This window comes from Equus asinus, chromosome X (assembly GCF_041296235.1).
Source record: "Equus asinus isolate D_3611 breed Donkey chromosome X, EquAss-T2T_v2, whole genome shotgun sequence".
Taxonomy (NCBI): Eukaryota; Metazoa; Chordata; class Mammalia; order Perissodactyla; family Equidae; genus Equus; species Equus asinus.
Genome location: NC_091820.1, coordinates 100,308,486 through 100,323,470, shown reverse-complemented (window position 1 = coordinate 100,323,470; position 14,985 = coordinate 100,308,486). Strand labels below are relative to the sequence as shown.

General features: G+C 33.8%; 1 protein-coding gene across 1 annotated transcript in view; it reads right to left on the bottom strand.

The window, feature by feature from the left end:
- The window catches only part of RADX (RPA1 related single stranded DNA binding protein, X-linked), a 67,817-nt gene that overhangs the window by 18,655 nt on the left and 34,177 nt on the right, over nucleotides 1-14,985 (bottom strand). The window contains exon 11 of the mRNA XM_014843246.3: nucleotides 13,746-13,819. Within this exon, the coding sequence (XP_014698732.1) occupies nucleotides 13,746-13,819 (74 nt within the window). The remainder of the gene's footprint in view (nucleotides 1-13,745; nucleotides 13,820-14,985) is intronic.

Below are 14,985 nucleotides of genomic sequence, written 5' to 3'. Positions count from 1 at the left end.
AAAGAGACAAAATACAGCTAGAGTTCCGGTTTTTTAAAAAATAAGATAGAAAATTATGAACCAGAATTATTTTATTTTTAGCTTGAATACTAATAAAATTACCATATGAAACACATTATGCTTTTAAGCCTAATGCATAACTAAGATACAGGTTAATTACCTAGCAAAATTACATTTTTGTATATATATATGATTATATATTATAATGATCAATGTAATTTTTTTTTACCTACTGGCCACAGGCGTCCTCTTTATTTTTTAATTTTGTAATCTTTTTGTGAGGAAGATTCACCCTGAGCTAACACCTGTTGTCAATCTTCCTCTTTTTGCTTGAGGAAGAGTGGCCCTGAGTTAACATCTGTGCCCATCTTCCTCTGTTTTTCGTATGTGGGGTGCTGCCACAGCATGGCTTGGTGAGTAGTGTAGCTCCGTGCCTAGGATCTGAACCTGTGAACCTGGGCTGCTGAAGCGGAGCTCACAAACTCAACCCCTATGCCAGGCTGGCCCCTAATCACTGTTATTTTAATGACTCATTTTACCCTTATTTCTGGTAAGAATGGATTTATGTTTTAGTGAGGAAAAATTTCAGAAGTAGACCACATTTACGTTGTGAGGTAAAAGAAGACAGTATAAATGTATGTCTGTAGGTATGGTGATTTTGTTTATTCATAAGATCTACTCTGAGCATTTCATTATGTGAATAAGAGTGATAGGTATTGGTGTGTGGAGGCGTGGGGGAGGGAGAGGAGCTATATATTCTTTGCCTCTTCCCCCCCAGCCTCCACTGACCCCACCCTGGTGCAAGATCTACAAGGCTAGAAAAGAACAGGATATTCCAGTCAGTGCTGAGGTCTATGCTTGCTAGCAAGTACATCACAGACTTTTCAAAGGATTGTGCAAGTCAGAGATTACGTGTCATGTCTTGTGATCTCAGTAGTACTGTTACTGTTTATTGTTAACTTTTCAATGTATGTCTTATCTACTTATTTAAGTTATCAGATGTAAGGATAAGATGTTAAACTTTGGAGTCTTCAAAATACTGAGCACAATCAAAACACACAGACAAATTAACTATATATTCACAAAATGAGTGACTTTTGAATTTACAGACATAGTAATTTCCAAAGTTATCATGAAACTTATCTGGGAATACATTAATAACCATGTTATCACATATAGGTCTAATTCATTCATTAAAATTGGAGTATGATAAACAAGTGGGACTACATCAAAGTAAAAAGCTTTTTTTTTTTCTTGAGGAAGATTAGCCCTCAGCTAACATCTGCCACCAATCCTCCTCTTTTTTGCTGAGGAAGACTGGCCCTGAGCTAACATCCGTGCCCATCTTCCTCTACTTTATATATGGGATGCCTGCCACAGCATGGCTTGACAAGTGGTCCACACCCGGGATCTGAACCATTGAACCCTGGGCTGCTGAAGCAGAATGTGCGAACTTAACCAAGTGTAAACTTAACCATGTGCAAACTTAATCGCTGTGCCATCAGGCTGGTCCCTAAAGTAAAAAGCTTTTGCACAGCAAAGGAAAACCACCAACCAAATGAAAAGGCAATACTGAATGGGAGAAAATAATTGCAAATCATATAACCGATAAGGGGTTAATATCAAAAATATATAAAGAACTCATTCAATTCAATAGTAAAAAAACAATCTGATTAAAAAATGGGCAGAGGACCTGAATAGACATTTTTCCAAAGAAGATATATAGATCACCAACAGGTACATGAAAAGATGCTCAACATCACTAATCATCAGGGAAATGCAAATCAAAACCACGAGATACCATCTCACACCTGTTAAAATGGCTATTATCCAAAAGACAAGAAATAAGACGTGTTGGAGAGGAAGTGGAGAAAAGGAAACCTTTGTGCACTCTTGGTGAGAGTGTAACTTGGTGCAGTCACTATGGAAAACAGTATGGAAGCTCTTCAAAAAGTAAAAATAGAACTACCATGTGATCCAGCAATTTCACTTCTGGGTATTTATCCAAAGAAAACAAAAACACTAACTTGAAAAGATATATGCATCCCCATGTCCACTGAAGCATTATTTATAACAGCCAAGACTTGGAAACAACCTAACTGTTCATTGATGGATGAATGGATAAGGAAAATGTAGTACATGCATGCAATGGAATATTATTCAGCCATAAAGAAGAATGAAATTTTGCCATTTGTGACAACATGGATGAACCTTGACGGCATCATGCTAAGTGAAATAAGTCAGACAGAGACAGACAAATATCATATGATCTCACTTATATGTGGAATCTACAAAACCCCCCCAAAAACAAAAAAGTGAGCTCATAGATACAGAGAACAGATTGGCGGTTGCCAGAGGAGTGGGTGGGTGAGGGGGAGTGAAAGGAGTGAAGGGGATCAAAAGGTATAAATTTCCAGTTAAGAAATGCCATATCGGGGGCTTAAGACATTAACTGAATAAGGTTTGTGCTCTGCTTATCAACAGAGATAACATGCATTGTAGTTATATTTCTGTAGAAGTTTTTTTAAAATAATTAGGACCATTTAATTATCAGTTTCTTCAAGATTTATATAACTTGAAGTTATATAACTAAATAACTAAATAACTAACTAAATAACTAAAAGTTATCAATATGTTTTCAACATTGTTAATAGTCAAGAAAAGAAACATACAAAGAGAAATGAAATATAAAGGCAATTATTCATATTGCTTGGGCAAAATCATTTACTGAGAAAAACATTCAGATTCCAAAAAAGTAAACAATTAAACCAATTATTCATGTGCTTAACACATCCAAGGGTTTATACTCATATAGTCTGTAAGAATTCACTGATTATTTTTATTTAGTTCCTAGATTTATTTTTCTACAGGGAGACTAATAAATATGACAACTTTGTGTAACTTTCACAGTTTAAAAAGTGCTTTCAAACAAACACTTGTTAAAAAGTCTTATGGTAATTCATGAAGCAAATTAAGGAATGCTGTCCATTTTAGAGATGAATAAATTGAGGCATAGAGTGATTGAGTGACTTGCCTCTGTTCAAATAAGTAAAAAAACTTTGATATAGTATATGAATGTGCTATATTTTATTTATATATTCTCTGTTAATTGACACTTAGCTTCTAGTCTTTCCTATTATAAACATTGCTTTAATAAACATCTTAGAACATGTTTTCCTGTGCGCCCAACATATAGGTCACAGAGTATAACATATTTTCAACAAATTAGGTATTGTCAAATTACTCTCAAACGTAGTTGTACCACATTTATCTAAGGAAGGGGGGGCCATGACCCTCTTTGATACACACACATATCTGCTTATATTACAAAACAATGGATAGACACACCATAGAATGAATTAAAAAGTTACCTATAGTGGGGCAGAAGGAATAGGATGCAGGGAACAGGGATAGAAGCTACACTTCTTTAAATATATATTCTTGTATATATTTGACTTTTGAGCCATGGAAATGATTTACAAAATTAAATTTTAATTTAAAGAAAGCAATCCTTAAGCAAACAAATAAAAGAAAGAATCTAAATATCTATCCAGTTGGTAGCATAACCATACAGAGAGAAAAATTACAAGCAGCTTTAAACTATAATAATTTGACTGCATTCCTAGTGGGATATATTCAAAGGGCAAAAGAATTGCAAAATGAACAAACAAAACAAACTTTGTTTATAATAATATTATTGGTGGAAATGTTGGGATGAATATTCTGAAACTGTTTTTATATGTGACAAGTTAAAGCAAATAAATTACTATGTAATATTCTGATTTTATCATCTCCAGGGTCTTTCAGAGCCAGGATTCTTAAAGTGGAATAAAAAGCCTCTTCTATCTTTATCTCCTAAGTAAAAATTCTGTATTTTTAATTTGAATTGGAAGTATAAAAATGAAATCATGACATATTTTGTCTTAACTAGCCAACCAACCAGTCAAATGAGTACATTTTCTAGTTCTGTTCACTGCAAAGGTCTAGAAATAATAAAAAAAAAACCCAGTATCAGTGAGCACCCATAATGCCCAATCTGTAGTCTACAAATATCAGAGCTCTGTGGAGAAATGGTTGATTCCATGTCTGGAACAAGAAATGTTCAAGACGAGCACGGATATACCTTGTCAAACCAGATATCAAAATAGTTATCACAGGCTCTTAGGGTTGTATCAAAAGGACTCATAAACAAATGTGAAGAGTTTCCTACTAGCCGAAGATGGTGTAGTTTTACGGTCTCTTTTAATCAGTGAAATTGACCTTCCCTCGAAGAGGCAGGGATAACATAACTCGAGAATGACTTGCGACTAGCAATGAGGATGGTAAGTGCTGTAGACAAAACACATCAAGTATGTTTAAATCCATGAGTTCATAACATTATTAAAAATACCAGAAACAAACAGAAAACTAATTGGTGACCTTTGGAGGATACTAGGGATCCAATTCATTATTTTGAAAATTGATAAAGAGAAAGAATCAAGTATCTATCCTGCTTTTCCTGAATGAACTGTACATCTTAGTAACCAAATAATAGATGAAAAGAAGTTTCTCCCTATTGAGCTATTTCAGTTACTAATTGAAGAAGGAAAGATAGGATTAGAATATGACCATTTTGCATCTTCTTATGAATTAAGGGACCTAAGCATTTATCATCAGCAGCCAATAAGAGTATCAAGAAACAACAAAACTTTATGAGTTGAGTAAAATGGCAGAGTAGGCAGCTCAAAGCTTCCATTCCTCCATAGAAACACTGAAAAATAAGGAGTATCTGTCAGAACTGTCAGAAATCTAGAAAACAATCAAAGGTTTCAGCAACACAGCAAACGCTGAATCAAGAAAAAACAACTTATAGTAGGAAAGCTTTGTGGCATTTTCACTTGCCCTTGTCCCACCCCCTCCTTGGCAGAAGAGCAGTCTTGAAGAGGGCAGCCTGAATTCCAAATGTAGGACCCTGATCCGTGGTTCCAGAGGGAACAGAGCAGATCTTATTCACAAATTATTGTGTGGATCTGTTCTAACTTGTCTGGAGGCTTCTTGAAGGGCTGATTGATACAAGACTCTTATCTCTGTTTCACCTAACTTGGAACTCACTCAGGATGGAAAAACAGTGGGTATTGCTGGAAATCATTAGAAGGTGGACAACCTGTAGACACCCGGGGCAGATTACAGTTGAGACATAAACTGCCTAAGGCCACATAGGAAAAGCCAGGGAGAGAGCTTTGTTGGGAAATTAGTGCATTCAAAAGTATCCCTGTGATCTGACCCACCCACCAACACCTGAAAGGGTCGTGTGACTCCCTGCAGGGGATGGGGGGGTGGGGAGCTTCCTCACCCAACAGTGTGCCCAGGCAGTTGTGCATCCCCAGGCTACACAGCCAGCCTGTGCCAGAGGCCTGCCCTACTCAAGAGAGAGCTAGCAACAGCCATGCCCTCAGGTGCACAGCAAGCCACACCGGAGGCTTGCCTCACCCACTAGTGAGCCAACAACAGTTCTGGGTGAGGCGTAACATGGGTGTATTATCCATGTGTTCCTTTTTTTCTTTGCAAAAGAATTTCTTTCATACTGTATTTTCCCCATCAATTTATTATGAGAAATTTCAAACATACCACAAAATTTTTAAAATTTTACAATGAACACCATATATCCACCACCTAGATTCTCTCATTTTGATGCAGGTGCTATGTCCATCTTTCTAACCATCTATTAATCCATTTTATTTGCATTCTTTTCAAATAAATTGCAGACCTCTGTTCACTTTTTGATAAATACTTCAGCATGCATTTAATTACCCAGAGTTTAATATTTGTTTAAAATATTTTCATATAAACTTTACAATGAAATGCACAAATCTTACATATGTGTACTTAAAAAATGTATAGTTAGGTAACCAAAACCCCTCTCAATATATAGAGCATTGCCATCACTCAAAAATTTCCTTGTGCCCTTTCCCAGTCAATCCCCACCCTTGCATCAACACCTACCCTCAGGGAACTACTGTTCTGATTTCTTCACCACAGATTAGTTTTTCTTGTTCTGGATGTTAATATAAATGAATTCATACAGTATGCACTCTATTGTGTAATATTTATTTCACTGTGCATAATATTTTGGAGTTTCGTCTATTCTGTTACATGTTATCAGTAGTTTGTTCCTTTTTATCGATGAATAGTATCCCATTTCATGAATATACCACAGTGTGTTTATTCATTCTCCCATTGATGAACAACTGGGCTATTTTCAGTTTGGGCTATTATAAATAAAGCTACTATAAACATTCTTTATAAGTATTTTGTGAATATAGAGATCTCTTGGAGCAGAATTTCTGGGCCATCAGATAGCTGTACATTTAGTTTTACAACTGACAGCCAGAGTTTTGTCCAATGTGGTTGTATCATTTTACATTCACACCAATAGTGTATAAGACTTCAAGTTGCTCTACATCCTCACAAACACTTGGTATTACACGAGATTTTTGAATGTTAGCCATTCTGGTGGGCATGTAGTGGTATCTCATTGTAATACTAATTTGCATTCTTTTGATGACTAATGATGTTGATTACATTTTCGTATCTCTTCTGGCCATTCATAAATCTGTTTTGTGAATGTCTGTTCAAATCTTTTGTCCATGCTTAATTGGGTTAGTTTGCAATTTTATTTTTGAATATTAGGAGTTCATTATGTCTTGGATACCAGTCCTTTGTCAGATATATATCTTGAGAATATTTTCTCTCCATCTACAGCTAGTCTATTCATTCTCTTTTTTTCAGTTTCCATTTCTTAACATTTTATTTTTTAAATAAAAAACTGTATATATTTAAGTTTTACAACATGATGATTTGTATACATATACATAGTGAAATGACTACTACAGTCAAGCTAATTAACATATCATTTCCTCTACAGTTACCATTTCTTTTGTGATGAGAGCACCTGAAATCTACTCTCTTAGCATATTAAAACACCAGGGGCATGCATGCACAGATAAAAAACCATGTGAGGACACAGCAAGAAAAGATGGCCATCTGCAGGCCAAGGAGAGAGGCCTCAGGAAAAACCCAAACCTGCTGACACCTTGATCTTGGCCTCCTAGCCTCCAGGACTGTAAGAAAATACACTAATTTTGTTTAAGCCACCCAGTCTCTGGTATTTTATGGGAACCCTAGCAAATTAATACAATTGTCAACCCCAACTAGAATACTGAGTCGGCTGAATAGAGACAAGGAGTAGGTAGATGAGTCATCCTTGACTCTTCTCATTTCCCTACTCCATTTTAATTAATATCCAGATATGGTTGATTATATTTTCAAAATTTTCTTTAATCTCTTCTTCTACTTTTTTCCTTTGATTACCACTGCTCTATTCCTGGCCTTCATTATCATTCATTGGCTTCTCTGATTCTAAAGTCGTTTTCCTTAAACCTGCCCTCCAAATAGCTGTCAGAATGAGCTATTAAAATGCCAATCAAATTATGCCACACCACTGCTTAATATCTTCCAAAATCTCTCCCTTAATGTCTAGAAAATAAAGTCCATGTTCCTTCATATGGTATACTAGGTCCTCTACTGATGTCAACCTTTAATCTATTTCTTCAGCCATTAGACTTCTCCCTGTCTCACTCTTTTTGCTCCAGCAACACCAAAACAGTTGGTAGTTCCTTGAGGTTTCCACGAAATTTCTTATCTTTGTACTTGTGCTAAAACTGTTCTCTGCCTATACACACTTGGCTAATTTGTCAAAACTCTACTCATCTTCTAAGAATTAGCTGAGGTATCACCTGTACACTATAGTGTTTTAAACTTACATTTTCTCTTTCTTTTTTTAAGATAGAAAAATTGGAAAAATACAAAGCATAGCATAGTAAATACCAGTATACCCAATACCCAAAATTACACATTTTCAGATTTATATTTTGCCATCTTTGCTTCAAATATTTTCATGTTTTAAGCTTTCTTATTGTGGAAATTTTAAAACATACAAAAGTAGACAGGAGAGTACAACGAACTCCCACATATCTATTATCTACTTTTAACATTTATCATCACATGGCCAACATTCTTTTACCTATTCCCTACGCTAATCCCAACTGTTTTATTTTAGAGCAAATCCTTGAGATATCATTTTATCTGTAATATTTTAATATGCATCTTTAAAAGATAAACACTTTCTAAAAAAGATAAAAACAAAATTATTAGTAATAATTTAAAATAATTTTAAATATTATCAAATATTTTGTTCAAATTCCTCCCATTGTCTCGTAAATTATTTGCATTTGGTTTGCTGATATCAGAATGCTTCATATAAAATATTAATAAAATAAATAGAACATTGAAGATGAGATTTAAATAGCCTTTTTAAACTCTTCCTGGTCACTTTCCCCTTTCTTCCTTCCCTAGAGGCAACTAATATCATAAATTAGCTATGTATCTTTCCAATCCAGGGTAGATTCCTATATATGTATCTATGAACAATAAAGAGTTTGGCTTTAGATTTTTTAAAAATACGCAAAAAAGCTATTATAATACTCTCGTGATTTTTAAAATGATGATTACATCATTGTTTTATACTCTTTCATTTTTACAACTGTTTATTTGTAGTTTTCTCTTTTATTCTTGGTCAGTGTAGCTAGAGGTTTCTGTATTGTGTAAGTCTTTTAAAAGAACTGACTTTAGGGGCTGGCCCCATGGCAGAGTGGTTAAGTTCCTGTGCTCCACTTCTGCATCCCACGGTTTCGCCGGTTCGAATCCTGGGCATGGACATGGCACCGCTCATCAAGCCATGCTGAGACAGCGTCCCACATGCCACAACTAGAAGGACCCACAACTAAGAATATACAACTATGTACTGGGGGGCTTTGGGGAGAAAAAGGAAATAAAATCTTTCAAAAAAAAATAAAAGAACTGACTTTAGGCTTTGCTATTCTCTATTTTTTTGTTTTACTATTTCACTAATTTCTGTTTTTAATTTTATTCTCATATTTTATTGAATCTAGAATGCTGTAAATTGTAAAACAAGTCATTATTTTACGTGCCACTAAGAAAAAATACAGTGCCAATTAAATCATGATATACAATTCATTTTGGAATACATGTCCTAATTCCAGGGATGTTAAAATATGCAAAAATGGATATCTTGGAATTGATGACATACAATTTCCTTCCCTCTGGTTCATTTGGGTTTACTTTTTTCCCTTAGGTTTTTAAATTTATTGAGACTTGTTTTATGGACATAATATGGTCTATCTTGATAAATTTTCTGTGTGTATTTGAAAAGAATATGTACTCTGCCATTGTTAGGTAGAGTATTCTATAAAGAATAATAAGGTCAAATTGGTTGAGAGTGTTGCCATTGTCTTCTATATCCTTACTGATTTTCTGTCTAGTTTTTCCTATCAATTGTTGAGAAAAAGGTATTGAAATCTTCAACTATAATTGTGAATTTGTCCATGTCTACATTCAATTCTATCAATTTTCACGTAGTTTGAAACTTTATTGTTAGATGCCTACACATTTAGGATTGTTATTTTTTTTGGAGAATTGTATATAATGTAATATTTGTCTTTATTCTTTGTTCTGAAATCTACTTTTATGATATAAGTATAGCTACTCCAACTTTCTTTTGCATGCTATATAATTTTTTTTTTTTAAAGATTGGTACCTGGGCTAACAACTGTTGCCAATCTTTTTTTCTGCTTTATTTCCCACCCCCCTTGCCCTGCCTCCCCGGTACATAGTTGTATATCTTAGTTGCAGGTCCTTCTAGTTGTGGGATGTGGGACGCCACCTCAACGTGGCCTGACGAGTGGTGCCATGTCCACACCCAGGATCTGAAGCCTGGGCCGCCGCAGCGAAGTGCTCGAACTTAACCACTCGGCCACGGAGCCAGCCCCTATAATTTTCCATCTTCTATATTGTGTCTTTAAATTTAAAGTGGGCTTCTTTTAGATCATATATACTTGGGTCTTTCTTTCTATCCAATATGAAAATCTTTGCTTTTTTATAGGGGTGTCTATACTATTTACTTTAACATAATTAATAATATGATAGGGCTTGAATTTGCTATTTTTTTATTTGACTCCTTTGTTCTTTGTTCCCCTTTTTCTCGTCTTACCTTCTCTTGGATTGGGTACTTTTGAGAATAATTCCACTTAGCTCTACCATTGACTTATTAGCTGTGCTTTTTTTAGTGGTTGCTCTACGGTTTATAATATACAACTTAATTTATTATGGTCTATACTCAAATGATGTCATGCCACTTTACATATATAGCATAAGAAATTTACAACAGTGTTATTTCCATATGACCTCCTATCTTTGTACTATTCTTGTCATACATTTTACTTCTACATAAATTACAAACTGCACAATAAATTTTTATTATTTTTGATCTAAAAGAGATTAAAATTGAGAAAATATACTTTATTCTACCCACACATTTACTATTTCTGGTGCTTTAGCTTCCTTTATTTAGATCTAAATTTCCATCTGGTATTCTAATTTTTCTGCCTGAAGATCTTCCTTTGTTATTTTTCATTGTGTACGTCTGGTGGTGATGGATTCTCTCAGCATCTTTTGTTCTTTCTTTTCTCTATGTTTCAAAGATATATTCACTGTGCACAGAACTCTAGGTTTACAGGTTTTTTCTTTTCATTGTCTTTTGGATTACATATCTTCTCAAGAGAAATCTGTTGTTATGCCTGTCTTTGTTTCTGCACATGTAACGTGTCTTTTTTTTCTTTTCTCTGGCTTCTTTCAAGATTACTTTTATCATTGTTTTTCATCAATATATGTGTGCTTGTGTAATAACTTTTCATCTTCTTGCTCTAGGAGTGTACTACGTAAGTTTGTCAACTGCTATCTTTTAAATCTATTTACATTGTTGAGGTTATATTATTAGATGTATATACTCTCATGTTTGTTGTTATCTTCTTGTTGGAATGTCATTTTTATCATTCTATATTGCTCTCTTTATCTTTACTTAAAGTTTTGGCCTTAAGTTATATTTATCTCATATTAATATTGCTATACCACCTTTTCTTTGTTTCGTATATGTCAGGTATATCTTTTGCCATTTCTTTATTTTCAACCTTTTTATATAACTTTAAGTGTGTCTCTTACATGCAACATATAACTAGAATAATTTTTAAAATGGATATCTGAAAATTTAACATGTTTACACTTATTGGAATTGGTGATGTATTTGGAATTATTTCAGTCATTTTACTTTGTGTTTTCTCTTAATCATGCTACTTTCTTTGCTTTTTTCCCTTTTTCTCTGCCTTCCACTGGACTTTTGATAATTCATTGTTTTTTTCTGTGCTGTTTTGGAAGTTATGCCTTGTATACCTATTCTTGCAGTATGCACTCAAAAATTTTTTAATTTCATGTTTAAATTTATGAAGTCTACAGTTCATCAGTTTCTACCTTTCTCCATATACAATGATCTCAGAGTGCTTTAATTCTCATCTTCCTACCCATCTTAAAAATAGTACTTTAGTTTCATTTTATTTCAAATCTCATTAAATTATTACCATAGTTATTAATTTTTACTGACTGAGTTTATTTATATTTACCAATATTTTACCAACTGCTTTGTTCACCATTTATTGCTGCATTCTGCTACTTCCTTTTGGTTTCATTTTCCTTCTTTCAGAATTCTTTAGTAACTCATTCATTGAGATGCTATGAGTAATAACTCTCACAGTCTTTGAATATCTAAAAACGTATTTATTTCACTTCACTCTTACAGTTTGTCTACTTAGACATAGAATTCTAGGTTAGAACACTTTTCTAGGTTCAACACTTTGAAGACATTATTCCATTGTCTAAGGCATCTATTATTGTTGATAAGAAATCTTCATCTAATTATATTTCCTTTAAGGATAGATACACGTTTTCTCTCTGGTAGTTTTTAAGATATCTACTATCTTATGCTCTGCAGGTTCACTATGATATAGATTTATTTAATTTTTCTGCTCAGGATTCACTGTGATCCTTCAACATAAGGATTTATATATATCTTTAAATTTGAAAAAGTACTTCTTCAGATATTGCTTCTTCCTGACTATCTCTATTCTGTCCTTTTAAAACTTATATTACATACGAATTGGAGCTTCTCACCCTATCTACCATGTCTCTCAACTTCTCTTTTACCTTTCCAATCTCTTTACCAATCTCTGGTGTGATTTCCTCTGAATCAATCTTCCAAACGCACTAATTCTCTCTTCATCTGCATTTTCTTATTCTTCAACCCCATCGTATATATATTGTTTTCAAATATGCCAGTCCTTTTTCATATTGATCTATTCCTGACTTACAGCTTCTATTCAATTCATCTAACTTTTTAAACACATATTTATTTTAAAGCCTCTTTCTGATTGGTCTAGTATTTCTAGTTCCTGGGGTATAAATTTTCCCACATATTACATCTGATCACATTGCCTCAAAGCAGTTCATTTCGTTGGGAAGTTTGTAATTTTTTTGACCATGAATTCATTTTCGAGTAGATGTTTTCTATGGGAGTCCCAAACACTCTAGGTTATGAGAAGCCTCTCCTTAAGGCAGTTTCACACTTACCTTTGTCAAGACCTTAGGGGTTTCACTGATTTTGGACCAGATATTAGTGTTAATTTTTTAGCTCAGAGTTCTCACCATTTCAGTCATTTGAACTGTGACCACACCTCCATGCTGTATTGTCCTGGCCTTCTAGTTTCTCTCAGGTGACTTTTTCCTACCCATTGACCAGGGGATATAGAAAGCTCCTTGATACTTGCCTATACTGATGAGCATAATTTCTCTGGCCATTCACACTGTTGCAACTTTATGTTAGTTCTACATCACATGCAGGAGGCCGGTGGCCTGGATTCTCCCTTCTATGTGGTTATTACTTCTTAGCCTATAGTCATTTAGGCCCCTATCTAGTTCTGAAATGCCCATGAGCAGAGTTTTAGTTTTAGTTCCTACTCACTACTAAATTTAAATTCTTTTGTTTCTGGCCCCTATGGATTTTTCATTCTTGTTTTGAGCTTGGTTATATATTTATATTATAATGACTTTCCCCTTATTTTTTGTTTTACTTTTTTTTGGGGGGGAGGTGCAGACTCCAGGACCCTTTTGTGGGTTCTTAATCTGAAACTGACTAGAGGTCAATCCAAAATAAGAATAACTCATAAAGTAAGAAGGAAATAAAGTGTTAAATGTTTAGTCCAGAGACATGATCCCTTATGAGACTGAATTTAAACCAAATCACTCTAAGGATATCCTCTTACAACTAAATTATGTTATGAAATCACTTCAGAAATAATCCCAAAATTCAAAATTGAACCCAAAATAAACCCAGTAGCAAAGAAAGGAACTAAAACTATTTTTTAAGCTTTACCTATATTTATTGTCAAATAAAATTAAACTCCCTACTTAATTATTCTTCTGATAATTAAACCTAGTGCATTTGAAGGGATATACTATCAAAGAAACAAATTGATAAATGTAAGTTTGGTTATATTTACTTTCACTTTGGTGATGATACCAAATTGTTCTAAAGTTGTACTTAGACAGTACTTTTTGACAAGGACCTAAGCTAATTTAAATGAAAACCAGAGACAAAAATAACTAGCTATATATCTATTTAAAGTACTTATATTATGCTAGTGGCAGGCAGGACTCAAAAAAGCAGAATCAAATGAAACAGTAATCTATATATAATAGTGTTCCATAAAGATTTCATAAATAATAATAATAAAGCAACATACGTTGGACAGTGCTTGCCATGCCCAGGTTATTTTCTTTTTTTTGTGCAGAAGTTTCTGGTTGAGGTACAGGAAATCTAGAAAAGATGAAAAAAGGATAGTCAATAGTTATAAAAAGAGACTTGAATGGAAAAAAATTAATTGGTTACATTCAAGATTTATCCTAATTCAATAAATTTAGAAAATATATAGGTTTAGTTTCTTAAAGTAAGGCATTAAAAATTTAAAGAAATTACCTTCAAACTATGAACACATATCCATACATAACATAATTTAAATACTGCAATAGATTTAAATGTTCTTTTAAGGAGTATTCCACAAAAGGAAGCACTCAACGGTATTAAATGTCAACTAAAGATGGATATACCTATTTCATTATCTACGATAATAATTCAAAAATTAGTTCAATGGCCTAGTTAATGTTTGCTTTGTTTAAATATTCTGGAAAACTATCTGGCCTAACTCACAAACCTCATTTCAGTTTTCTATAAGCCTCAAGCTTCATGCTTTTCCTTCTGCCTGGAACAACTTTTATGTCCCCTTTCCTTTGCCTGGTTAACTGTTATTCATCCTTCAAAAGTTAACACAGGCATTATTTCCTATAAGCAGCCATCCTTGATCTCTAGTAAGGCTCACGGCTTCTTGTATATGCTGTCATAGCAACATGCATATATTTCTATCATAGCATTCATCACACTGCATTGAAAATTACAGGCTTATCAGTCTGTCTCTTCCGAAAGATCCTGCTATAAGCTCTGGTATAAGCTCTACAAAAGTACAGATTCTATTTTGTTTTTGTATCTCCACATAATATCTCCTCAACAACTGTTTATTGAACTGACATGAACGGAGGGAAAGGGAACCATCTTATTTCGAAGCCAAGGAGAAGTCTGCTTTTATAAGGAATGATTTCCATCTGATGTACTTTTAGCATATTTCTGTGATGACTTTTTCCTATTGGTTGGATTTCTGAAACTAAAAGCATAAAGTAAAACTGAAATGTCATATTGTAAAATGCCACATAATGTTGCTCAACTTATTTTATCAATGAATTTGTCTCAAAGTAATATTCTTCATTTTACTAGTGAACTAAAAAGTAACTTTCATGAAGGAAGCATGCATTCATTTAACTACAAGACTCCAGCAAATAAAAACATACTTTATAGTTGTAATTTTAACTTTTTTCAGAAATTAGTAAACTTGAAAACATCAACTTTGAGAGAAATCTAAATAACTAAAAAAT